This window comes from Odocoileus virginianus, chromosome 9 (genome assembly GCF_023699985.2).
Source record: "Odocoileus virginianus isolate 20LAN1187 ecotype Illinois chromosome 9, Ovbor_1.2, whole genome shotgun sequence".
In the NCBI taxonomy this organism is placed as follows: domain Eukaryota; kingdom Metazoa; phylum Chordata; class Mammalia; order Artiodactyla; family Cervidae; genus Odocoileus; species Odocoileus virginianus.
The window spans coordinates 6,106,397-6,131,623 of record NC_069682.1 but is presented as its reverse complement, the minus strand read 5'-3'; the positions used below and the strand labels follow the sequence as shown (position 1 = coordinate 6,131,623).

At 42.0% G+C, this 25,227-nt stretch overlaps 1 protein-coding gene across 5 annotated transcripts in view; it reads left to right on the top strand.

Moving 5' to 3' along the window:
- Window positions 1–25,227, top strand: part of TASP1 (taspase 1) — a 248,285-nt gene that overhangs the window by 177,858 nt on the left and 45,200 nt on the right. For all 5 annotated transcript variants that reach the window (XR_011489320.1, XM_070471902.1, XM_070471900.1 and 2 more), the window contains one exon: window positions 19,390–19,500. Coding sequence is in view for 4 of the 5 variants with exons in the window: in XM_070471902.1 (XP_070328003.1) it covers window positions 19,390–19,500 (111 nt within the window). In the remaining variant the exon portion in view is untranslated. The remainder of the gene's footprint in view (window positions 1–19,389; window positions 19,501–25,227) is intronic.

Below are 25,227 nucleotides of genomic sequence, written 5' to 3'. Positions count from 1 at the left end.
TGCTTGGGTGAATGCCGAGTACAGAGTTAGTATTTAGTATGTTCATTGACTTCACTAAAAATGTAATACATAGACCAATATTTTCAAGATAGAAAGCCTCACAGATGATTACATTGGTACAGTTTCTAGTTATGGTCTAGCCCTCTGTGTAAATGCCCTCCTGCATTAACCAGTGTCTCCCTGTTATGGGTTCGGACTGTAGTAACTCAGTGTATACGGATACGTGACAACTTCATTTAGAGTTCACAGCGCAAACACTGCAGTGCTTCTAGATCTGCAGTTGTAAACCCAAGCACTAATAGGTGATATTGATAATATGCATTCATAGTTATCTAACTGTATACCCTCTTAATACAGTAACACATGTAAAAAATACTGGGGCATCCAGAAACTTGATAGGAACTTCAGCGTCAGCCGTCACCACAAGGGAAAAACCCTGCTGTGTGTCTGCTCTGTTCGAAGGACCTCACTGTTAACACTTCTCATCTCCAAATGTATCGGGGGAATTGGTTCCCACGCCAAGCAATTCTCTGATTCTCAGGACACCAGCTGGTGTCCTACAGTTGAACTCTATTTTTGACACTCTCTACCAGGAGATAACCTCACATCCCACAGGTTAAGGGTTCAGTCCCACGAGATCAGCTCCCGTACCCCCACATGCAAATCCCAAGTCCAGGCTGTCACCTGAGTTTCTGACCCACAGCTGAAAGTTCTGAGGTTCTTACCACTGCCTCCTTGGGATCTATTAATTTAATAGAGTGGCTCACGGAACTTAAGAAAACAGTTTACTTCCTGAGTTACTAGACGTGTCTTCTGATACATAAAAAGATACGACTCATACACAGCCAGGTGGAGGAGACACAGAGAGCAGAGGGTGCAGAGCTGCTGTGTCTTCTCTGGCTTCACTGCCCTCCCAGTCGCCCCACGTGTCTGCCAGCCTGGAAGCTCTCAAACACCATCCTTTTGTTTTTTTATGGAGACCTTGTTACATAAGCAAGATAGATGAAATCATTGCCAATTGGTGATTAATTCAACCTCTAACTCTTCTCCCTGCCCTGAAGTGAAAGGTATGGGTCTGAAAGTTTTAACCCTCTAATGACATGGTTGGTCCCCCTGGCAACCAGCCCCTGTTCTTAGGTTACCTAGGGGTTTTCCACGAGTCACCACACTAACATAAACTCTGGTGTGGTTGAAAGGGGTTTATTGTGATTAACCAGAGACAGTCATTTCACTTTTATTGCTGTGGAGCTCTTTCAGGAACAGGGAACAAAACTAAATATTAAGATGCATCTGTTGCTCTTACATAGGAAATCACAAGGGTTTTAGGAATTGTGTGCCAGGAATCCTGAATAAAGACCAACATATATGTTTCTTATTATATCACAATATCAGCATTTTATCAAGCTTCCCAGACAAAGACTGTATGAAGGCATTCTGCCACAGTGAGACAGATTTCTTTCCTGAAAAGTAAAGTTTACTGGAGTGCACCAAGTAGTTGTACATTAAACTGAACTCTAAGGTTGAGTCAGAAGCTTGATCGGAAGCCTCAATGTCATATGCTTCAGCACAGTCAGTGAGCAAGATCTGACCTTACAAAGTAAAAGTAAACCGAGTTGTAAAGGTCTGCGGTCCTTTGGTAAACTTTGTGTGGTAATTGGTGAAGACAGTCCCCTGCACTCCTAGGTGCCTATCTGCGTTATTTCATCATGTGTTCGTTTACCAAATCAAGTGGATATATTTGGAAAACTTTAAGACACTGATGAACGAAATTGAAGATGACACAAATAGATGGAAAGATATACCATATTCATGGATTGAAAGAATTAATATTCTTAAAATGAACAAGCCTACCCAAGGCAATCTATAGATTCAGTGCAGCCCTATAAAAATACCAGTAGTATTTTTCATAGAACAACAACAGATAATTAAAAAACTTGTATGGAAACACAGAAGACCCTGAATAGCCAAAACAATCATGAGGAAGAGGAACAGAGCTGGAAGTATCACATTCCCTGACTTCTGACTGTATTACAAAGTTACAGTAATCAAAACAGTATGTTCCTGGCACAAGAAAAGGCACAACAATGATACAGACTAGAAAGCCCAGAAATAAACCCATACACTTATGGTCTAGGACAGAGGAAGTAAGGATATACAGGGAAGAAAAGACACTCTCTTCTGTAAGTGGTGCTGGAAAAACCGAACAGCTGCATGTAAAGAATAAAGTTAGAATATTTTCTAACACCATATACAAAAATAAATTCAAAATGAATTAAAGACCTAAATATAGGACCAGAAACCATAAAACATAGAAGAGAACAGAACACCCTCTGACGTAAATTGTAGAGTGTTTTTTTTTTTTTTTTTTTGGGATCTTATCCCTGAAGCAAAGGAAACAAAAGCAAAAATAAGCAAATGGGATCTAATTAAACTCAAAAACTTCTGTGTGGCAAAGGAAACCTTCAACGAAACAAAAAGACAGCTTACTGAATGGGAGAAAAAAATAGTATTTGCAACTCATATCACCAGTAAGGGGCTAATATCCAAAATATGTGAATAGCTCATACAATTCAACTTCAAAAAAGTACACAACTGAATTAAAAAATGGGCAAAGACCCGAACAGACATTTTTCCAAAAAAGACATGCAGATATCCGACAGACACATGGAAAGATGCTCAACGTTGTTAATCATAAGAGAAATGCAAATCAAAACCACGAGATATCACTTCATACCTGCCAGAATGACTATCAAAAAAGATCACAAATAACACATGTTGGTGTGTATGTGAAGAAAAGGAACCCTTGTACACTGTTGATGGGGGTGTAAATTGGTACAGCCACTGTGGAAGACAGTATGGAGGTTCCTCAAAAAACTAAAAATAGGGTTGCCATATGATCCAACAGTTCCTCTCCTGGATATATATCTAAAGAAGATGAGAACACTAATTAAAAAAATATATGCACCCCAATGTTCATAGCAGCATTACTTATACCAGCCAAGATATAGAAGCACCCTAACTGTCCATCAGTAGATAAATGGATGAAGAGGATATGATAAACACACACTCAAGTACAAATCAGCCATAAAGAAGAATAAAATTTTGCTATTTGTAATAACATGGATAGACTTGGAAGGCATTATGCCTAGTGAAATAAGTAAGACAGAGAAGGACAATATCTTGATATCACTTATATGTGGAATCTAAAAAATAAACTAGTGAGTGTAACAACAACATCAAAATCCCAGACTCACAGATATAGAGAATAAACTAGATAAACTAGTGGTTACTGAGTGGCAAGGGAGGAGGGACAGTGGAGATTAATAGGTACATTAATATGTAAAAAATAAATAAGCTACAAGGATATATTGTACAGCACAGGGAATATAGCCAATATTTTAAAATAACTAGAAATGGAGTATAACCTTTAAAAATCGTGAATCATTATATTCAGTTCAGTTCAGTTGCTCAGTTGTGTCCAACTCTTTGCAACCCATGGACTGCAGCATGCCAGGCCTCCCTGTCCATCACCAACTCCCGGAGTTTACTCAAACTCATGTCCATTGAGTCAGTGATGCCATCCAACCATCTCATCCTCTGTCGTCCCCTTCTCCTTCCACCTTCAATCTTTTCCAGCATCAGGGTCTATTCCAGTAAGTCAGTTCTTCGCGTTAGGTGGCCAAAGTAAGTATTGGAGGTTCAGCTTCAACATCAGTCCTTCCAATGAATATTTAGGACTGATTAAGTTCACCTGAAATTTATATATTATTGTAAATCAGCTATAGCTAAAAAAAAAAAAAAAAAGATTAAAAAAATACTGGCATAGTCCTCCTCAAAAGTCATTGCTCATAAACATTAGTGCCTTGGATTATATTATAAATATTACATGGTGTCTAGCAAAAATGGAATCTAGAATTCCATAAGTAATAACTTTATCTACCCAGAAAATTTTTTTTCATGTTTTAAACAGTTTTGTATATGTATGAGGCTTCCCTGGTGGTGCAGCATAAAGAATCTGCCAGCAATGCAGGAGACTCATGTTCAATCCCTGGGTTGGGAAGATCCACTGGAGGGGAAGGTATGGGAACCCACTCCAGTATTCTTGCTTGCAGAATCCTGTGGACAGAGGAGCCTTGGGCTATAGGCATGACTAAAGCGACTTAGCATGCATTGCACTTATGATTGATTAGTGAACCTAAAGCTTTGACAATCAAGAATATTTTCACTTCACCCAAAAACAACTTGCCATCCAGCCTCATAGAACTCATAGAACTGAGAGTTAATTGTTTTGTTTTGATTTTGTCTTATTTTGTATGAGTAGGTTGAGGATTGCTGAGAATGATTTTCTTGATTAGGGAGTATATAGATGGCTACTATAGAGTACTATATGGTACTATAACTATAGCCTGTCATAGATATGATAGGATGGATCTGAAGAATAAGAACTGAACATGGAGAAAAAATAATTTTATTTTTCATATCAAATTTATATCTCAGAAGACAGTCTATAAATATACTTACTTGATCCTTTTAAACTATAGAGAGGCATGCTTGCAGATTTTATTTAGACATACCATGTCATATTTCCTTGTCTAAAAATCCACAGGGCCTCAGCATTTGGAGGTATCAAGAATGTAACTAACTCCATCTTTAGGCTTTCTTCAGAAAAATTTGTCAGGACACCCTGACTCTAAGCAAAATCACAAATAAATTTATTAAATTATGTTCATATGAAAATTCCAATGAGAGGAGGAGACAGGAATACTAAAGAAGCCTATTTTTAAGATCATATGAAACAATCACATGGAAGTAATGAGAATGTTGTGCAAATAATGACTAATGTGAAACTAATGTAAAGTGAAGGTCATTCAGTCGTATCCAACTTTTTGCAACCCCATGTACAATACTATAGTCCATGGAATTCTCCAGGCCAGAATACTAGAATGGGTAGCTTTTCCCTTCTCCAGGGAATCTTCCCAACCCAGGGATCACACCCAGGTCTCCCACATTGCAGGTGGATTCTTTACCAACTGAGCTATCAGGGAAGCCTGAATAAGCAGAGGCCCAGTCAGGTAGAATATACTGTAAAGTTATAACAAAGCCATGTTGGGGTCCTTTAATGGACCAGAACCTGGTGGTACGGAGTTGACGATAAGAAAGTGAAAGAGAGAAAGAGGCTGATATCCCTTGGTTTACACAAAGGACCAATATTGTCCTTGACACAGGGCTTGCATCACTCACCAAGGTACCAGGCACCCTCTTGGTGGGTCTTACAAGCCCGGGCAGAAAAGTGAGCACGACGGGTCTCCACGCTCCAGAAAGTCAGCCAGAAAAAGATAGAGAGAGAGAGAGAAAGAGAGAGAGAGACAAAAAAAGACCCGGGGACCTAAGCTCTAATGGAACAAAGGTGCTTTAATGATTTTTCTATGAGTATATACAGGCTGCAGTACAAGAAACTTCTTTCGGGAATGATAGAGATCAGAAAACCAAACGTACAGCAACCGTTACCAAGGGAACAAGGGGTAATGTTAGTCACAAGGTCAGGACACAATCCATATCTCAAGAAAGGGGAACGAGACTAAGCAGTTTTGTCCTAAAGAGAATGTTTACTAAAGGAGACCCAAGCCTGCCTCACACAATGACCTCAGTCCCTGGGAGCAGCGTGCTCTTCCACTTGAAGAGGGACACAGGACTCATGAGAGACAGCACGTAGGAATCCTCCCGCCAAACATTCCCTGACAAGCCATTGGTATCTGTATGGTAATAATTTCATCAATGTATCAGAATAATCTAGGTATCAAATCAGTCGTGTCTGACTCTTTGTGACCCCATGAACCGCAGCACGCCAGGCCTCCCTCTCCATCTCCAAGTCGCAGAATTTACTCAAACTCATGTCCATCAAGTTGGTGATGCCATCCAACCATCTCATCCTCTGTCGTCCCCTCCTCCTCCTGCCCCCAATCCCTCCCAGCATCAGGGTCTTTTCCAATGAGTCAACTCTTCACATCAGGTGGCCGAAGTATTGGAATTTCAGCTTCAACATCAGTCCTACCAATGAACACCCAGGATCGATCTCCTTTAGGATGGACTGACTGGTTGGATCTCCTTGCAGTACAAGGGACTCTCTAGAGTCTTCTCCAACACCACAGTTCAAAAGCATCAATTCTTCGGCACTCAGCTTTCTTCACCGACCAACTCTCACATCCATACATGACCTCTGGAAAAACCATTATCTTCACTAGACGGACCTTTGTGGACAAAGTAATGTCTCTGCTTTTTAATATGCTGTCTAGGTTGGTCATAGGTTCCCTTCCAAGGAGTAAGCGTCTTTTAATTTCATGGCTGCAGTCACCATCTGCAGTGATTTTCGAGCCCAGAAAAGAGTCAGCTACTGTTTCCCCATCTATTTGCACATATATGTGAGAGTGTAACATGATCAAGTGCGTTTCAGATCAGTGGGTGGGAGATGAATTTTATAAAAAGTTATGTTAGTGAAGCAGGACCTCTACTGCAGTCCTTACGTTGAAATTAATTCTAGGTAGGCTGAAGTTTTAAATGTGAAAACTGAAATTATAAAAGCACTGTCAGAACACATGGATAACTTATTTTCATAATTTTGGGTTACACAAGTCCATTCTGCAAAACTCCCAACACAGAAGCCAGAAAGGAGAATGATTGATAGATTTCACCACATAAACATTAAAAACTTGTCTATACAAAAGAGAAAGATATAGACAAAATCAAAAGATACATGACAAACCGGGGGAAAATATTTATACTACATGTGACCAAAGAGTTTAGCAAATTAGTAAGGAAAACAATCCAAGAACCCAGTAGAGAAATGGATAAAGCACATTTTCAGTTTGGGATTCTATTTGTCTCATGTGCCAGAAACCCAGCTACAGGGGCTTAACAAAAGGAGGGCTTTCCTTTTCTCACCTTAGAAGTCTGACAGCCCAAAGTGGTGTCACAGTGCGCTGGGGGGCTCAGCTCTTTCTGTTTGGCTCAGCTGTTTCTGTTTGACTGTCTTTATGGGTGGCTTCGTCCTTCATGCCCACAGAATGGCTGCTCCACCTCTAGGCACCCCCTGCTAGGCAAATGGCAGCAGTCAGTAAGATACATGCTAATCGGGCCTGCCCTTAACAAGCTCTGCTAGAAACTCCGCCATTTGGCCTGCCAGTTGCAAAGGAGATGGGAAGCTGGGCAGATTTCTGTTGAAACAGAATTAGAGGTTTGTCTGAAAGGGAGAATGCCTAATAGGGAGGCAAACAAGTTGTGTGTGTTCACAGATATGGAGGCAACTCACAGAGAAAGAAATGAAAATGCCTTATAGACATTTAATATTATTCACAATTAAATAAATGCAAAGGTAAATGTCCAGATGTCCACTATAGCATTATTTGCTGGAGCTTCAACTTCATCATCAGTCCTTCCAATGAGTATTCAGTGTTGATTTCCTTTTGTCTTGACTGGTTTTATCTCCTTGCAGTCCAGGGGACTCTCGAGTCTTCTCCAGACCACAGTTTGAAAGCATCAGTTCTTCAGCGCTCAGCCCTCTTTACGGTCCAGCTCTCACATCCATACATGACTACTGGAAAAATCATAGCTTTGACTATACAGACCTTTGTTGGTAAAGTGATGTCTTTGCTTTTTAATACACTGCCTAGGTTTGTCATAGCTTTTCTTCCGATGAGCAAGCATCTTTAATTTCATGTCTGTAGTCACTGTCTACAGTGATTTTGGGACCTAAGAATATTAAGTCTTATAGTGTTTCTATTGTTTCCCCATCTATATGCCACAAAGTGATGGGATCAGATGCCATGATCTTATTTTGAATGCTGAGTTTTAAGCCAGCTTTTTCACTCTCCTCTTTCACCTTCATCAAGAGGCTCCTTAGTTCCTCTTCACTTTATGTCATAAAGGTGATATCATCTGTGTATCTGAGGTTATTGGTATTTCTCCTGGCAATCTTGATTTCAGCTTGCAATTCATCCAGTCCAGCATTTGGCACAATGTACTCTGCATGTAAGTTTAAATAAGCAGGGTGACAATATACAGACTTGACACACTCCTTTCCTGATTTTGAACCAGTCTGTTGTTCCATGTGTGGTTCTAACTGTTTTTACTTGACCTGCACACAGTTTTCTCAGGAGGCAGGTCAGGTGGTCTGGTATTCCCATCTCTTTAAGAATTTTCCAGTTTGTTGTGATGCATACAGTCAAACGTTTTAACATAGTCAGGGAAGCAGAAGTAGATGTTTTTCTGACTCTCTTGATTTTTCTATGATCCAGTGGATGTTGGCAATCTGATCTCTCGTTCCTCTGCCTTTTCTAAATCCAGTTTGAATATCTGGAAATTCTCAGTTAACGTATTGTTGAAGGCTAGCTTGGAGGATTTTGAGTATGACCTTGCTAGCATGTGAAATGAGTACAATTATGCGGTAGTTTGAACATTCTTTGGCATTGCCTTTCTTTGGGATTGGAGTGACAGCTGACCTTTTCCAGTCCTGTGGCCACTGCTGAGTTTTCCAGATTTGCTGGTATATTGAGTGCAGCACTTTCACAGCATCATCTTTTAGGATTTGTAATAGCTCAGCTGGAACTCCATCACCTCCACTAGCTTTGTTCATAGTGATGCTTCCTAAGGCCCACTTGACTTCACATTCCGGGATGTCTGGCTCTAGGTGAGTGATCACACCATTGTGGTTATCCAGGTCATGAAGATCTTTTTTGTACAGTTCTTCTGTGTATTCTTGCCACCTCTTCTTAACATCTTCTTCTTTTGTTAGATCCATACTGTTTCTGTCCTTTATTGTGCACATCCTTGCATGAAGTGTTCTCTGTTAGGGATTCACATTCTCATCCTGTTGTTGTTGCTTAAGGGTGAGGTTGTGGAATCCTGGATCCCTCCACATGCAGGTAGTGTATTGGGCTGGTATAGTCAGAATCCCTGTCAATTTTTTTTTTTAAAAGTCTCCTGTCATTTCTAGAATAGTATCAGGTACATACATTCAGTGTTTGGTTAAGGCAAGAAAGAGGCTTTAATGGAAACCTTAATTTGATTTCCTGCTCTTAATCTTTGTGGCAGAATCAGTAAATTTATCCAAAGATTGAATGTCTCTCTGATACATTTTTGTTCTGATTATAATTTAGAGTTTTCTGTTGTAAAATAAATTAACTTCTCCTGTATTTCAAATTTTGTTAGATAAAGGATTTCAAAAGAGTCATTCGCCCCACTCAGATCAGCTCTCCCAACTCAGCTCAACTCAACTCAACCTGACTCATTGCAACTCTGCTCTTTAAGGAGTTCACTTGCAATCTTTAAAACTATGCTTATCACCAGAAAGCCACATATCAGGATGCTGCTCTGGAGCTGTGGTGGAGGTGGGGTTCTGAGGAGCAGGCGTGTCCTTAGGGTTGGCATGAGAGGCTCTGGACCAGTCATGTGGTGCCTTGCTCACCTCTTCCCCCTTCCTGTGCCTCAGCTTATGCCTTTCTTTCCTTCAGTTTCTCGCCTGGCTAACAAACTTAGTAATGATCCTTCCATTGGGATTTTTGTGGGAGCAGGAAAGGAGAGAAGGCACTTAATATCTGTCTCATAGCATGATGTTGTCAATCTTGAAGGCATCTCAAAGGTAGAAGAATAGAGTGGCTCTTCATTAACAGAGCTGTCATCTCTGAACTCAGTAACTAGATCCTCTCATTATGTTATGTGGTCTTCATGTCATTCTGCAGTACTTCACATCTGTGAAAGTTATGTTGACTAACTTAAATGCATCTTTAGAGAAGTCCTTGGTCTTTCAGGAAGTATGAACTATTAGCCTGTTTTTGTGTCTAAAGAGTATTTATAATCTCTCTTGTTCTTTTAAGTTAGAGGTGTATGTTTTCAGTAGGGAACACTTCTTATTTCCAAGTCCATTTTCTCGTTTACTGGACCTCCAAACAAATCATCATCATCATTCTTCCCTCTCTCTGTCACCCTTTTGCTCACCCCTGCCACCCTGCACCCTTATCAATATATCTTTCTCAATACATGTGTAATTCCTGGAAAAGAAAATGCCATTCAACTGGTTTGTCATCCAGACTTTAAAAAGAGAAAGCAATGCACAGAACTGTATTGAAAAGACAAGGTTTCTTTGTTAACTGCGACAGGAAAGCAGAACACTAGGAGCTGCCTTCTGGCTATAGAATAGACTCTCTTGATCAGTTCTCACATGTTGAAGAGGAAGTGTTGTATCAGATTTTGCAAAAGGAGGTCTAATGCTTTGGCTTACTGGCCTCAGATAATGCCTGGTTGCTGCTGGTGGGGAGACACAAAGCTTTAAAACCGAAAATACTCCTGCCTGTTAGAACTGATAAAGACGTTAGACTTACTGGTCTAGTCTGTCAGTTTTTCCGATGAGGGAAGAAAGCAAGGTTCAGAGCGATAAAGTGGCTTGTCCAAGTTCAAGTGGACAGCACCAGGCTCCTGGTTGTGTAGCCCGGTCTTCTATCCATGTGTGTTTTCTGGACATCTGGGGATTTGTCTGTCCGTCCATGCCTCCACTCCTGTAGGCTTACCCCCTAGCCAAAGCCAGGCCTGTTGGGTTACCTGTCTGCCGAGGTCTGATTGGTGGTGTCCGAGAGTGGGAAGGCTGACAAGGACAGGGTCTCTCGGTGGCGAAGGCCGTGTCAGGCACACTGCTCTGGTGCTGTCCGTGGATGGCCACTACCTCTGCATGGGAGAAGCTGTTTCCCGCTCTCCCTGACACCCCTCACACCCCTGTGCTTCCAGGAGTCTGTTTGTTCTTCCTTTTGGATTTCATGAGCCAGTGAATCCATCTTTTTACTTAAAATCGTGCTAATTGGGATTCTGGCACTATCTGTGAAAAGAATATGGATTAGTATTCCTGTTAACTTTTCTGCATTCATATTTACAGGGATTTTCTTCTTAAAGTTCTTCAAATTTCTCATCCTTAAAGATATGGCACAAATACAATCAGCAGATGTCTCATTTGTGTACAGTCTGAATTTACAATCTTAATGAATATACAGATTATACACATTTGATCAGAGTGAATATGTTTCTTAGCATCTGTAATTATAATTTCACTATATAGTAGTTATAGATTTGGGTGTTTAACAATCAATTTCAGGTACTTTAGTAGTGTAAACTAATTTTTATTATTTTTTTGTTTCTTTTAATCTTTATTTTATGCAACCACTTGCACATGGAACTTTGAATTGTCTTAGTTAATTTTTGCCTCCCAATTCCCTATTTGATTATAGAAAGCATATCACAGAGCCGAACATTCACTCTAAATGAATTTTTCTTACTGGGAAGAATAAGAATGTTGTTACCTTTTATACAACAGTGTTTAATATTTTAACTTGGAAAATTGATACCCTGTCACCACCACCATCCAGTCACTGAATATCAGTTGAGACTAGTTTCGGCTGTTGTAGAAGTTTAATCGGGAAGGTATAGAAATAGATCTTGTGCAACATCGTACTCTTCGAGGATGAGCAAAATGTTGAAGTCTGTTCTTACCATTAAGATTTCTACCACCAAATGTTTAAGTAGCACCTCTGAGGTTACAAAGTTCATATATGTAAATTGAACCCTCACAACAACTCAGAAAGGTGTTTTATAATATCCATGATTTATAGTTGAAGAAACTGAAGCATAGAAAAAAAAAAAATGCCTTGCTTAAGACCACACAGTTACTACCTTGAGAATCAAAACAGGGTCTTCTGTCTGAGTCAGTTGGTTTGCTTTGCTTTTTAAAACACCACAGTGATTATATGAAATCTGAGTATTTCCATGAAGTTTTTAGAATCTTCAAATATAGCACTTTAATCATTATTTCATTAAATCATTGAATGAATGCACCTTGAGGGTGAGGAGCCCTGATCTGAGCTTCCATGGTGCCCAGGGGACCCAACACCCTTTCCGAGCACCCGTGGTACATGGCAGTGCTGTGGCAGGAGTGTGTGTATGTGTGGCAGGAGTGTGTGTATGTGTGGCAGGGCACTAGGGATCAGGGAAGGCGGTGAACAAGTTCATGTACTTTGTTAGTCACTAAGAGGGCCTCAAAGGTGAGTCAGATACTCTCACCCTGAAGTGGTGAGTATACTCACCTTCTGTATAAACGGCCTTGGAGCTAAAGAATAAACTTCAGAGGCTTCCATGGTGCTCTCACAGTAGGGACTGCATACTTCCTCTGCAAGAGCACACGCTTGATCCCTGGTTGGGGAACTAAGATTCCCACATGCCACATGACCTGGCCAAGAAGTAAACAAAATTTAAAAAGAAAGAAATAAAGAAAAAATAACAGATTTCAGTTCATGGGGGGTAAAGGAGCTGGGAAGCACAGTTTACAACAGTGGGCCCAGGGGGAAATCTTGAGGAAATGTAATATAGGAAGTCCAGTTTGGCTGGAGTGATGTGTGAAAATAAATAGGGATGTGTAAGGTTGGGAAGAGAGGAAGGCAGGTCTGGGCTAAGGAGTTTAGACATTGTTCCATGAGCACTTGGGAGTCATTAAACATTTCTGAATGGTTTAATGGTGTAATCACAGCTGGGGTGCATATTTCTTATTAGAGTAAACTTTGATGTCTCTTTTCCACACCAACATCTATTCTACGAACAACCCTATTGGTTCCGCCTGCAGAATGTTCCCTGGACCCACCCTCTGCTGACTGTCTCCACTGCCACCAGGCTCACCCAAGCCACTGGAGACTCATAACCAGGCTTTCTCAGTGGTTTCCTGCTTCCACACTTGCCTGCTGATCTATTCCGAACAGCAGAGTAACCTTATACAAATGTAAATGTACACTGGCACTGTCCTGGTTAAAGCCCTTTGTCATCTTTGACCACACTTTGAGTAAAATCCAAACTTCTTGCTGGGCTCACAAGCCCCTGGTAACCTTATGCGAAGTGGCCTTGCCTTTCTCTGAACTCAGATTCTGCCCTCCCTTCCCTTCCATCATCTAGTTTGGCCACTCCAGCCTCCTTTTTTTACTGAACATCCATGCTCCTCCCCACCTCAGGGTATCTGCGTTTGCTGGTTCATCCTCCTGGAATGTTCTTTCAACAGGTCTTCACGTGGTTGGTGCCTTACAAAGATGCCTTCTCTGACACTTGACTTAAAGCGTTAGCCCCAGTCACACCTGTCAGCATTTGCCAGGATATGTTTTCTTCACAGCACTTCCTACCAGCTGGGTGGGTTCCTTGTTGATGTATGAGTTCATTACCTGTCTCCCAACCTGCTCAGCTGGATGTGGGCAGGAGCCTTGTTTGTTCACTGCAGTATCCCCAGTGCCCCATGAGTCCTGGCACATCATACACGTTCCTTTATTAATTAAGGGGTGTGTGACTGGAGCAGGAAGGACCAGGAGAGTGAACAAGGGTCCTGTTGGTGGAAAGGACATGGCCGAGCAGGTGCAACCACAAGGAACTCATATGACTTGATGTGGTTTGAAGAGTTGAGTCCTTGGAGAAGGAAGAGGTAGAAGGTTTTGTGCTTGGGTAAGCAATGGACCTTCCCTGGTGGCTAAGTGGTAAAGAATCTGCCTGCAATAAGGAGACGCAGAAGACACAGGTTCGATCCCTGGGGCAGGTAGATCGCCTGGAGGAAGACATGGAAACTCACTGCAGTATTCTTGCCTGGGAAATCCCATGGATAGAGGAGGCGGGCAGGCTACGGTCCATGGGGTCACACACAGTTGGACATGACTGAGTGACTAAGCACACAGACGCGTTATGGGGACCCCAGGAGAAGTTCCTGGATGTGGCGGGAAGGGAACATCTGTAGAGGTGCCAAGAGGCCTCATGCGTGTGTGGTGGGATGTGATCGTATCCCTCGTTTCCTGTTCCGAGAGGCTCTGCTGCAAAGCAGGCACGATCGTGGGCTCAGAGAAACACGGGAGGAAGCCTCCCCCCAGCTCTGGCATGGCTGTAACACATCATGGAACCACTCTGAACCTCAGGTTCTTCATCTGTAAAATAATCATAAAAAGCCTTCTCGTGGTGGTTCTGGAAATAAAACTACAGAGCCTGACAGTATGGATCTAGGGCCTTAGGATGGCTTCTTGGTGGCTGTGAATTCCCTGTCTCCTTTCCGTGTTCTCTGAGGAGCTGAGGAGAAAAAACTGTACTCTGGTTCTGCAGTTTAAATATGTGTTGCTTTTTGTTGCAAAGCTGTGTATGTGTGCGTGCGTGCACGTGCGCATGCACACATGCTTTAAAAAGACAAGCAGTGCCCCTAGGCATATCCTGAAAATAGGTAGTTCCTTGTCCCGACCCTCCTAAGCTCCTATTTTTAACTCTCTTAACTATTTTTTTTTCTAAAACTTACATCTATAATTCAACATAACATGCCTATACTACTATTTCTTGGTCTTTCAATCTTAAATACTATTTGGAAATCAAATTTAGATGTTATCATCTTTACATCAGGGAAGGCAAGCATTTAGTTCCTTTATATTTCCAGCTTCCAACCTACACTCACCCACATAGGCTTTCTCTTCTTAATGTATTATATTCTTATCTTTTAGTTCATCCATATGGATACGTTTATATTTTTTACTCTAGCTATTGACATGTGAGCTACATAGTGTGCTGTGATTCTAATTTCATTTTCTGTAGAAATTTGTATTTTGTCTGCAGTTAATATCTGCCTCACTTTTTTTTTAAACCACTCTTTTATTCTCTGTCTTCCCTCAAAATGTGAGACATTTCCTCTCAATAATTTAAAACTCAGCATGTACCTTATAAGTTTAAATTTTTTCCCATTTGGAAATACCTTTCCAGCTTCCTCTGGCTCTCTGTCATTTTGGTGCATCGGCTCTCCAAGTCTGTCCGTAGCTGTGCATCACCCAGGAATACGGTTGTCTTCTCTTGTCTTGAAGCCCCGTTCCCAGATCTTCATTTCTTTCTCATTATTTTCCTTATTCCTTAATTTTGCCAAGGTACTTTTGTCCTGCAGCTTTCTGAGAAAGAGTGCATGGGAGGTGAATTCTTTGAGACTTTGTCCAGCTTCAATCTCCTTTCATGTCTGATTGACATTTTGGCCAAGGATAGAAGACTTCTAGATTGGAAATAATTTTCTCTCTGCATTTTGAAAATGTTACCTCCTAATCTTCTAGATCCCAGTGTTGCTGTTGAGAAATCCAATGCCATTATAATCCCCTTGCCTTGCCGGTGATCATTTTTTCCCATTTGGAAATTTTTTTAGACCTTTCTTTTCTCAGTATTTTGATATTTCATAGTGATACATCTTCATGGCACCTCCCCCCCCCCCCCATGAATTATACTGGGAGGTTTATGAGCCTTTTCAGTCTGAACACTCATCCTTCAATTCTTGGAACTGTTTTTTATTTCTTTTGAAATTTATTCCCTTTCATTTTAAAAAGTTCGTTCTCTTTGAAACTCCTTTTAATCAAATATTGGATCTTCTGGCCTGTTGTGATTAAAAATGTTTTTTCTCTCATGTCTTACCTCTTTTTTTCTTTTCTTGTGTTTCTCGGGGTTGCAACTTACAGGATCTTACTTCTTCAACCAGGGGTCAAACCTGGGCCCTATCAGTGAAAGTGCCAAGTCCTAACCACTGGACTGCCAGGGAATCTTTCCCCTTCCCCTGCCTTTAAAATTTTTTTTTCTTCTGCTCAAAGTATTTGCCTAAGTTTTCCCTCTGTTACCTTTTTGCTTTTTTGCTCTCTGTGGTTCCCAGAGGCCTAATGGAAACAGCTAGTGATTCTAGGTTGTCTGTGAGGAGAAAAGGAAAGATATACCCATTTGAATGCAGAGTTCCAAAGAACAGCAAGAAGAGATAAGAAAGCCTTCCTCAGAGATCAGTACAAAGAAATAGAGGAAAACAACAGAATGGGAAAGACTAGGGATCTCTTCAAGAAAATTAGAGATACCAAGGGAACATTTCATGCAAAGGTGGGCTCAATAAAGGACAGGAATGATATGGACCAAACAGAAGCAGAAGATATTAAGAAGAGGTGGCAAGAATACACAAAAGAACTATACAAAAAAGATCTTCATGACCCAGACAATCACGATGGTATGATCACTCACCTAGAGCCATACCTCCTGGAATGTGAAGTCAAGTGGGCCTTAGGAAGCATCACTATGAACAAAGCTAGTGGAGGTGATAGAATTCCAGTTGAGCTCTTTCAAATCCTAAAAGATGATGCTGTGAAAGTGCTGCACTCAATATGCCAGCAAATTTGGAAAACTCAGCTGTGGCCAGAGCACTGGAAAAGATCAATTTTCACTCAGTCCAAAAGAAAGGCAATGCCAAAGAATACTCAAACCACTGCACAGTTGTACTCACCTCACATGCTAGTAAAGTAATGCTCAAAATTCTCCAAGCCAGGCTTCAACAGTATGTGAACCGTCAAATTCCAGATGTTCAAGCTGGTTTTAGAAAAGGCAGAGGAACCACAGATCAAATTGCCAACATCCACTGGATCATCGAAAAAGCAAGAGAGTTCCAGGAAAACATTTATTTCTGCTTTATTGACTATGCCAAAGCCTTTGACTATGTGGAATACAACAAACTGGAAAATTCTGAAAGAGATGGGAATATCAGACCACCTGACCTGCCTCTTGAGAAATATGTATGTAGGTCAGGAAGCAACAGTTAGAACTGGACATGGAACAACAGACTGGTTCCAAACAGGAAAAGGAGTGTGTCAAGGCTGTATATTGTCACCCTGCTTATTTAACTTCTATGCAGAGTACATCATGAGAAATGCTGGGCTGGAAGAAGCACAAGCTGGAATCACGATTGCTAGGAGAAAGATCAATAACCTCAGATATGCAGATGACACCACCCTTATGGCAGAAAGTGAAGAACTAAAAAGAACCTCTTGATGAAAGTGAAAGAGGAGAGTGAAAAAGCTGGCTTAAAACTCAACATTCAGAAAACTAAGATCATGGCATCCAGTCCCATCACTTCATGGCAGTAGATGGGGAAATAGTGGAAAGAACGGCAGACTTCATTTTTGGGGGCTCCAAAATCACTGCAGATGGTGATGCAGCCATGAAATAAAAAGATGCTTACTCCTTGGAAGAAAATTTATGACCAACCTAGATAGCATATTAAAAAGCAGAGACATTACTTTGCCAACAAAGGTCTGTCTAGTCAAGGCTATAGTTTTTCCAGTGGTCATGTATGGATGTGAGAGTTTGACTATAAAGAAAGCTGAGTGCCAAAGAATTGATGCTTTTGAACTGTAGTGTTGGAAAAGACTCTTGAGAATCCCTTGGACTGCAAGGAGATCCAACCAGTCCATCCTAAAGGAGATCAGTCCTGGGTGTTCTTTGGAGGGATTGATGTTGAAGCTGAAACTCCAATACTTTGGCCACCTGAGAAAAGACCCTGATGCTGGGAAAGATTGAGGGCAGGAGGAGAAGGGGACAACAGAGGATGAGATGGTTGGATGGCATCACCGACTCGATGGACATGAGTTTGAGTAAACTCTGGGAGTTGGTGATGGACAGGGAGGCCTGGTGTGTGATGGTCCATGGGGTTTCAAAGAATCGGACACAACTGAGTGACTGAACTAAACTGAACCGAACTGTGCTCTTTTAAGTACCAAGAAGCTGAGCTGAAAACCCTTTGTATGTGAGTCACACTTGTCATCTTGAAGCCATCACCATAAAGCAAGGACGAGTGATGTTTTTAGGTTCTCTCAAGTAGGTTCTTAGTCTTGAATTGGTTGGAATTGAGACTGGAAGTACTCTTGAGACTGAAAAGGAATGATCCAGTCTCTTGCTTGGAGGGTATCAGCCTTCTCGCATGCGTGGAGCCTGTGGGTGAAGAGAGCAGGCTGTTTCACATACAGGCTCTCCTTCAGCCCCTAACTTCAGTGTGGAGCCTCCCTCCCGCCCGGGGCTGAGACCAGTGACCCCAGCCTCCAGTCCCTCTGGTTCACCCTCCCTAGAGAGTAAATATCCTGCTTCCTCTAGGGCTGGGGAGGAGTAACTTCCTCTCTAGACAGGAACCTGGGACTTGAGATCAAGTGTCAGCAAACTTTCTATAAAGGGCCAGAGAGTAGATTTTAGACTTTGTGGGCAACACTTTGGTCTCTATCACAGATTTTTTCTCTTCCTCTTCCTTCTCCTCTCTCTCTCTTAAAAAAGCAAAGCAAACAAACCAAAAAACCCTTTAAAATATAAAATAAACATTCTTTGCTTGCAGACAGTACAAAAATAGGCTGTAAACTAGACAGGTCATAGTTTACCCACCCTGGTCTAGAAGATCCTTTTGGACCCTCTCAACCAACCAGCCTTTATTTCAGGCGCACTGTGCATTCCTGCCTCCAGAACTTGAAGCCTCCAATTTCTGGTCTTTAGATTTTATGATAAAACTGGAGTGGCTTCTTATAGGTGTCCCCCAACTCCAAGCAGCCTTTTTTCCTTCCTCCTCCCCTCCTCACCCCCCTGCCCCATGGAAGTTTTCCCAGGTCCTCTAGGTGAGCAACTACTTGTCTGTCTTTCTCTTTTCTAAAAGGTCTGTTTTTCTGTTTTCCCCTTGTCTCTTTCTCTGTCCTTATTGGGCCATGGCTCTTCCTTTTTTTTCCTTCCCTTTCCCCCAGTTTACTGGGGTTTGAGAAAGGAGTGGAGATAAATGCATGTATTTAATCTACTAAGTTTAACCAGAAGCTCCCCCCAAATCCAATTTGGCTGGGTTTTATTTTTATGACTTTCTTTGATAGCACTGGGGTTAATTTTGCGTTTGTTCTCCACGTGCTCACTTGGTGTGCCAGATGTTCGAAGAAGATGTCCTTGGGGTAGAAAAGGAGCGGCTTTAAAACGCAGTGCTGCTGAGACGCTCACAGTGGCTTAGTGTGTGAGATCGCTCCGAAGCACGGCCGTTTCTAGCCACCAGACTCTCAGAAATACAGTTTCACCCTTATTTGTGTAAACCATCAGGAGCATTTTTAAATGTTTGTCATAAACTTTGTGGCTTTTTGTTGAAAATTGAATTTAAGGTAGTAAATGAAAGCTTTTGGTGGCATGCCCCTGACTGCAGGGAGAGCCTGGTAAGTGATCCCAAAGAGCTGATCAAAGGGAGCTGCTGAACACTTTTTGCTGTATTTGTGTTTTGGGCCTTTAATCTGGCAGTGTTTCCAATTCCATTCTGAATACGGTCATGCACACGCCACCCCTGCTCATGTCTCCTTGGCAGCGTCTGGCACTGTCTCTGCCTGTTAGGGCTCAAGCCTGCCTTCACCATCCAGCCTGGATAAGGTATGAACAACAGCGAGTGTCAGAAAATAGGCATCTTTCAAAATCTTACTCATCCCACACCTTTGTTCCCATAATCAAATGAAAACTGGGAGTGAAAAGAGTGAAATGAACTGAAAATGACCACCGGTCGTTTGTGCCTAGGTTCACCTTTCCTGGCCAGCGAAGACGGTGTGCTCGGAGGGGTGATTGTCCTCCGGTCCTGCTGGTGTTCTGCAGAGCCTGACTCTTCCCCAGATAAGCAGACGCTTCTGGGTAAGTTAAACTTACACAGCACGTGGGTGCCTTTCTCTTTCCTTTTTTTCTGAGACATGGACAGATTTATATCCTTACGTTGATCATTTTAACCTGTGGGTGGGCCAGGATATTCTATTGATAGGTGTACATATCTCTATTCCACTGACCTCTCTACCCAGGTTAATGTCTACAAGGTGAATATTCATTTCAGAGTATATGATTATAGCATGTTTTCCAAATGGACTGAGAACCTAGCACCTTTACTAAAGTCCAGTATTAAGAATATCGGACCATGTATTTATCCCCTGCCTTATTTGACAGAGCATTTGAGATGATCCATAGCAGTAAACACAGTAACACAGAGAGAAGCTTCTTCCTCTTCTCCTCCCCAAAAGGAATCAGAATCATGTGAAGACCTACTGGCCTAGAAGTTCACCCTGGCTTCATGGCTTATTAGCTGTGATGCCTTCATGCATCAGTCTCACTGTTCTGTGCCACTTCCTCCTCCATATTAGAAGGATGTCTGCCCTGCCTGCTCATTATGCTGTGGTGAGGAAGGGTCCCATAAGTATCTTGCAGATTTGCAGATGTCCACCCAGATGTGTGGCTTTGTCTCTAACAACGTGCCCCATTGGGGATGGAGCCCAGCCCACCCTCCGTTCGACAGGGCACAGACTTGTGGGGGAGCCTCTACCCACAGAGGTGCCTTTTCCCAAGTCATTCATCCAGAGCGAGGGGCATTCAAAAACCCACATGAAGGTGCCACATAAGCTAGCAGGGCCCCTATATGTTATTTTTCTTTAACTGACTTTTTAATCGAATTGTATATTCACTCAGAAAAGTGCACAAATCATTATAACTATAACTGCTTGGAAAACATTACAAACTGAACCCACCCATGTGACAAGCATGTAGATAGAAGGTAGAACTTTACTATAACCCGAAGCTCCCATATAACCCTTCCCAGTCTCTACTCCATCATAGTTAATAACCGTTCAAACTTCCCCACCTTGATTAGTTCTATTTGGTTTTGTATCTTGTATAAATAGCATCAGAATATGTTTTCTTGGTGTCTGATGTCTTCAGTGAATGTTAAACCTGTTAAATTCATCTATGTTACTTGTGATGGTACTTAGTTCACTTTCATTGCTATATAGTAGTCCATTATGTACAGTTATACTACACAGTGGTTATCCATTCTTCTGGTTTTTTTGTTTGTTTGTTTGTTTGTTTTAATAAGCACTGCAAGTCATTGTCAGGGCTGTGGTAGTTCAGCTCTTTGTATAAAATTCCTTTTATCAAGTATGGTTGACACCTGATCTGTATTGTATGATTGTTGTGAATTGCTGTAGTACAAGTCCCTTCCTATTTTGAAGTTTTATGAGTCTATAAAATAGAAAAATGAGCATTTCTTATTGAGGATAAAAATTAGTTTTTCTTTAGAAGCCTGAAGAACTTCCATAAAAATCTTTCCTCTCATTTGCCAAAGGTGGAGGGTGGGAAACACTGCCCTTTTATAGAAAATGATTCTTTCTCCACCTGATCACCAACTTCATAATTTTTCTTGCTATATTTTCTTCCTGTTTCCACCCACTATACTTAGTACCCAGGTTGTTCCTGGCCAAAAAAAAAAATTTTTTTTAAACCAAGGCAAATAGTTACTTGCTTCTTTGGTATGCGAATCATTGTTGAAACCTTTGAATATCTTCCACAGTTAGGTAGCAGGGACTTTGTCTTTGAAATATGCAGAGGGGAAATTTCCTGGTGGTCCAGTGGCTAAGACTCTGAGCTCACAATGCGGGGTGTCTGGGTTCCAGCCCTGGTTGGGGAACTAGATCCCACATGCTGCAACTAAGAGTTGGCATGCCCCAACTAAAGATCCCACATGCTGAAATAAATATCAAAGATCTCACGTGCCACAGCTAAGACCTTGTGCAGCTCCAAATAAATACATAAATAAAAATAAATATTAAAAAACAACCTTTAAAAAAATCAAATAAAATGTGCAGAGGATGTTCCTGAGCCTTCCATAAAAACTCAGAAAAAGTCTTTAGTCCTGGGAGGCAGGATAGGGGACAGTTATTGAAACTGTTTCATAGCCTGCTGCTAGAATGGAGTTTCTGTTCTTTACTGAGCCTGGGTTTTCACCCATTCAGGTTAATCCTGGAAATTGTAATTTTGTTGTTGTTTGTCCTTTCATTATTGGAGTTAAAGGTATATTTAAAGATAAGTCATAGAATTTTAGCTCATGTTAGTTTTTATCACCAAAGTAGTCATTTGTACACTGGTTCCTACTCTCCATGTCAAGGAGAAGAATAAAATATAAAGTGTTGCTTTATGAAATAAGTGAAGTCTTGCCATTTGTATGTGAAGTTTATTAAAACCTGGTGAATGCAGGCTCCTATCAGCTTCTACCAGTGATGTGGGTTTTTACATATTTTGCTTTAAGAAATTTACACATGTTCAGTATGTGGTGAGAAAGTAAATGTGTACAGAAGGATAGAAAGAAGATGTGAAGGTCACCTTCGCTACCCACTTCCCAGAGCTGTCAGCCCCTGATCCTGGTTATTCTCGTGGGATTCACCTTCATTCTGTAGAATGTGCTCCTGTTCTGTTTCTCCATTAATCAGTAACTTGCGACTCCCTTGGGGGAAAAAATTAAGAGAGAGCTCATACCACACTCCCCATCACCTTTCCTCCTGACTTTTGTGAGAACTCTAGCCTGAAGTTGTATATTTAATTTTATTGTAACTTTAATGCGCTATTTCCTGACTCATCAGCTTTTATCATCTCTTCCAACCATCCCTCACCCCTCGGACTATGTAGGCTTCTTTCCTCTTCCTCCACGATTCCCAGCCCTCACCTCAACCTCTAGCAACCACACCACTGTCGTCATGGTAACATTGCATTCTGTTCTGCAGCCAACTTGCTTTCTGCACTCTGATTAGAGTTTGATTCCAAACAGTGACAATTAGTAACCAGCATTGGTAGTGTCATGATTATGTAAATATTATTCACTGCAGATCCCAGGAGTAGAAGATTAGACCCATCAGCAAGGAAGTATCTGCCATAAGCCCCTGCTTGTAAGAGGAGAATGTTTCAAACATCAAACTCCAGTGGGTTCCTCTGTGCTTTACCAGGTTAATTGCTCCAGATCAGGCCGCAACGTAATTTGCTTCATGTTTGGCCCATGACTTCTCTTTTATCACTTTATAAAACTCTCTTGAAAATATAACTTCATCAACTCATGGCTCCTTAATGTTTGGTAATATCGAGTAACCAGGAAGGCTCAGAAGTCTTTCTTTCCTATACATCCAAACAAAACAAAGCAATTCTCCAAATTTAAAACAAAACAAAACCCACTTAACTGCTGTATGTATCAGTTTTTTGTATAATTATATACAATATACATACTTTTTTGTATAATATATATAATATATATTGTTTTGTATACTATATGTACTTTTTAGTATATTTGTTTACTAATATATATACTTTTTTGAATACAGTATAATCAAAATAATCTCAAACTTCAGCTTTTTCCATATTGACTCTCTTTTCTGAAAATCATCAATAGCATTTCCATTACACCACAAACGCAGTTTCAATCAAACCCCATTGCCACTTGACGGAGTTTCCAGGAAGCCATTACCCAGCTTCCCCTCTTGACAAGAGCCACAGGGGCCGCTTCAAGGGTGGGATGGCTCAAGAACAGGCCCGTTCAAGGTTTGGCCTTTGTTACTGGCTCAGGGATACAGTTGGAGAATCCCAGGTAAAGAGTAACTTTCAGAGTCCTCTTGCATGACTTTGTTGTGTGTGCTTTGTCCATAAATTGTTTGAGAGAGATGGAGTTTAATTCCCTCCATTGCATAAGAATAAGTCAGGGTGACAGTCTGTGACTTCCACGGCAAGGTCAGAAAACGTGTTAGTTCACTCACTTCAGGAAAGACCAGTGGCTGTGTCACGAGGACACTCAAGCAGCCCACGGAAAGGTCCCTGTGGCCAAAAACCGTGACCGCCTTCCATCTGCCAGCAAGGCGCTGGGGCTTCTCACCCACAGCCTTGGCCCCAGGGGAGCCTGCAGATGCCAGGATCTGGGCAGGTTTCTGGCTGAAATCTCATGTTGTTGTCCAGTCGCTCAGTCACGTCTGACACTTCGTGACCCCAAGGGTTGCAGCACGCCAGTCTTCCCTGTCCTTCACCATCTCCTGGAGTTTGCTCAGACTCATGTCCATTGAGTCGGTGATGCCACCCAACCATCTCATCTTGTCGTCCCCTTCTCCTCCTGCCCTCAATCCCTCCCAGCATCGGGGTCTTTCCATGAGAGAGGCTGGACAAGAACCACCCAGCACAGGCACTCCTGAACTCCTAGTCTGCAGAAACTTAGATAATGAAATGTTTGTCGTTTTAAACCGCTTCATTTTGGCATAATTTATGCAGTGATAGATAAGAAATCAACCTCTGAAATGCTCTCCCTGCCAAATGGTCCTCTGGTTTGTCTAAAGAACTACAGGGATGAATCAGGTGTCCTGTTGCATCTTGAGGCAGCTCAGGCCATCAGGCCTTCCAGTTGCATCAGTAGATTTCGCCTCTCTGCTCTGGGAATCCTCTCGGATAAAGGTGATCAGTACCCCCTTACTTTGCAGGCCCGAATCACTCTTTCCCAGAATGTTTCTTAAGCCTCCGCAACCTCTAGGCTCCCCACCTCTATCATCTCCTACCTCCATCCTGCCTCCAGACCTCTCTCCCTCTATGACACAGGGAACCTAACGACAGCTCAGAAACACAGAAGCTGGCTGTCCTGAAGCAGAAAGGGCGAAAATGAGAACTTGACTAAATTGTGGCTTAGAGAGCCACACCAACCCCGGCGTTAGAGAGATGGTGGTCGAAAAAGAACCACAGAAGTATGTGACTGGTGTACTGCTTGTCTAAGCTTACCGTTGAAATAACTTTGTGTTATATAATAACTTTCTATGTATACTAAAATAAAGCAAAACCTGTGTCTCTTACTAATCCTCCCATGCCCCCACTTTTAATTCTTCAATGAGGACACACACACACTCACAGACACTCCGTCCTCTTCCCCGAGAAGATCAATGGGAAATGGGAAGTAGCTTGACAGGGAAAGCCCAGCCTGATCTGGTGTTCGAGCAGCCTTCAGCGTCACCTCCTACTCGCCCTCCTTCTCCTCTGCTCGTCTCCACCAACCCGAGTTCTGGCAGCTCCAGATTGCTCTGTCTTCTTCCAGGGTCGTATCTTTCTGCCATTAATTTTCACACGCTGTTGTAACCTGTGCTGAGAAACTCCTTCTTTAAGGCTCAGCCCAGGGGGACCTCCTGGAATCCTTTGGAAGCCCTCTCCCCAGGTGTTTGTCCCTTCTCCATGTGCTTTTTGCAGAGTGTAATCTCCAGCCTTGTAGCCGTCACCGTGACATCCTGGGCACTTTAGGAATGTCTGCCACTCCTGCTGCACCAGCGTTTCTTAACCTTTTTTTCTAAATTCAGTTGAGTGAACTTGATCACAGGTCTTTGAGCCCCAGTGGTTCATGTGGAGGGTAGAGGGCTTGGAAATAGTTTAAATAAGATTCCACTGCGTCTGAGATGCCTTCCAGGGCCCAAGAGTGGGCTCTTGTCCAACACCTGAAATGAATCGTCTGAGGACACATGCGCTGAGGAAGCGAGAGACCTTACTGGGAAAGGACGTCCAGGTGGCTCGCAGGAGGGTAAGGGAGCCCAGGAGAACCAC